This window comes from Candida oxycetoniae (assembly GCF_023343755.2).
Source record: "Candida oxycetoniae strain CBS 10844 chromosome Unknown scaffold105, whole genome shotgun sequence".
In the NCBI taxonomy this organism is placed as follows: domain Eukaryota; kingdom Fungi; phylum Ascomycota; class Pichiomycetes; order Serinales; family Debaryomycetaceae; genus Lodderomyces; species Lodderomyces oxycetoniae.
This window is the reverse complement of record NW_026055418.1, coordinates 152-2,246: the sequence shown is the minus strand read 5'-3', so window position 1 is coordinate 2,246 and position 2,095 is coordinate 152. Positions and strand designations below refer to the sequence as shown.

Genomic DNA, 2,095 nt, shown 5'->3' with positions numbered 1-2,095 from the left:
ATGATCAAAAAAGTTTATACAATTTATTTTATTTTTTTTTTTTTTTTTTTTTTTTTTTTTTTTTTTTTTTTTTTTTTTTATAGTTCAGAGCTTGACTTGGAATTATAGAAGATATAATAGAAGATAGATAATGTATTGGAATATTAAATGCTAATCTCTATTCTTTTTCTTTTTAGTGGGCTTTTGTCCTACACAAATGAGCGCAATCCTGGTAGATGCACACTAGGGAAATTTAAGCCACTTCTTCCGTTATCGTTTGGGTCATGAGCATCGCCATCTCTTCTAAACACAGAATTAGTAGTTTCAACAGCTTGATTTGTGGCTGAAGCAGTATTAGGTTCACCACTAGAGCCACTGGCACTTGAAACTTGCGTGGGATCCTCCATCACAGCATTAACATTATTATTAACGGCATAGTACCAAGCACCGTTCTTCTCGTCAGTATATACTGGGTCTTTCCATGCCATTGGGTCATTTGGTCTTGCTCTAGACCAAAACCTAGCTGTTTTATCCGATCCAGCAGAGCAAAGAAGATGCCCCATTGGGTGATACTCTAACGCATGAACTGCCCTTTCATGAGCATAAGGGATCTTGTGCACTGCATCGATCGATGGCGTTTGACTGGTTACATTACTTGATAAGGATCTCTTTGGTATTGAATCGTTTGAATTTGGAATGTAGGAATTCAACAAGTAATGGTTTATTGACCCGTTGAATGCTGCCGTGGTGAGTAGTGACGCATGCTGTGGATGCCACGAGCAACACGATAAGTCGGTCTCCGAATCTCTAATAACCAACATATCTTTCATCGTAGTTAAGTCAAACACACGACACGACCGATCTCTCGAAACGGAAGCCAATAGTCTTTTAGTTCCACATGGCTGGAATCTAGTAGTGTTGACGGTATGCTTAAACCCATGTAAAGTAGCAATACACTCATTGACTCTAGGATCCCACAATTTCACTAGATTATCCTTTGATCCACTTACAATCAACCCTAGATCCTTGTGCCAATCAGCACTTTTGACTTCCCAATTATGGCCAGATAAACTTCTTTCCTCTTTACCATTACTAAAATTCCAAATCTTCACCAAAGAATCATCACCACACGTTAGAAACTTGGAATCATTTGGTGAAAACGCAATATCCCTAACCCCATTTGAATGGGCCATTATATTATTGACGTTGTTGAAATTAGGTTGCCAATATTTTATCGTTCCATTTTGATCGCCGCTTAATAGCCAGTCATCGTTATTTGAATATTGCATTGTTAAAATTGGACTTTCGTGTGCTTGCATAATCGTTTCAAAATTAAATGTCATACCGTTCCACAAAGTGAATTCCCCAGAATGAGCAGCCACTAGCAATCGCCTTCCTTCGGGAGTCCATTTTACTGTGTTTATGCTATGTTTTACTTTACTTGAACTCAAATGAACAAATTTCGTTTCCAAGTCTAATATACCGAGATTGTTTTTATTGTTTCTTCGATTTCTATTGAAACTTGATGAATATGCCATCGTTGGTAGAAGATCAATCAAATAAGAGCTTTCTGGTCGTATTGCTCCAATTGGTTGCTGTTGTCTCGTGTTTATACCCATAGACTTTTCAATGTACCATCGTCCCATATTACTACCATGATCTGTAATTCTTCGAAATGCTTGTTTCTTATCCTGACTAGCTAGTTGATGGTCTAAGTTCTGCTGATAAAACTGAGAACGATCTTGTTGTTGTCGAGGTTCTCGATTACCATATTGTGATGATTGTGGTGGTGGTGGTGGTGGTGGTGTTGATGATGATGCTGATGCTGATAGCGGCTTATTAATTCGTCCATTACCTTGTTGATACGTATTGTTAGAATACATTATGTGCGTTGAAATTTGTAGACATAAATGGATAGTAAACTTCTGAAAACGGTTCTCCTTTCTTTGTCTCTCACCTCTCACCTCTTACTCTTACCTCTTACCTCTTACTCTTACCTCTTACTCTTACCTCTTACCTCTTTCTTTGAAAAAAAATAAAAAAATAAAAAGGTCAGTTCGGGGATATATTTCCTATCACGTGACTATACAGAAAAAAGAATTGAAAAATGCTACCA

General features: G+C 37.5%; 1 protein-coding gene across 1 annotated transcript; it reads right to left on the bottom strand. All coding sequences in view use genetic code 12, as the record gives it.

The window, feature by feature from the left end:
• Window positions 1-188: 188 nt before the first annotated feature.
• KGF56_002386 (cleavage polyadenylation factor subunit) lies at window positions 189-1,862 on the bottom strand (the record flags this gene model as incomplete). The annotated part of the gene is made up of 1 exon (XM_049323610.1): window positions 189-1,862. One exon carries the CDS (start codon window positions 1,860-1,862, stop codon window positions 189-191), a length of 1,674 nt encoding a protein of 557 aa, XP_049180555.1.
• Between the last annotated feature and the right edge of the window lie 233 nt (window positions 1,863-2,095).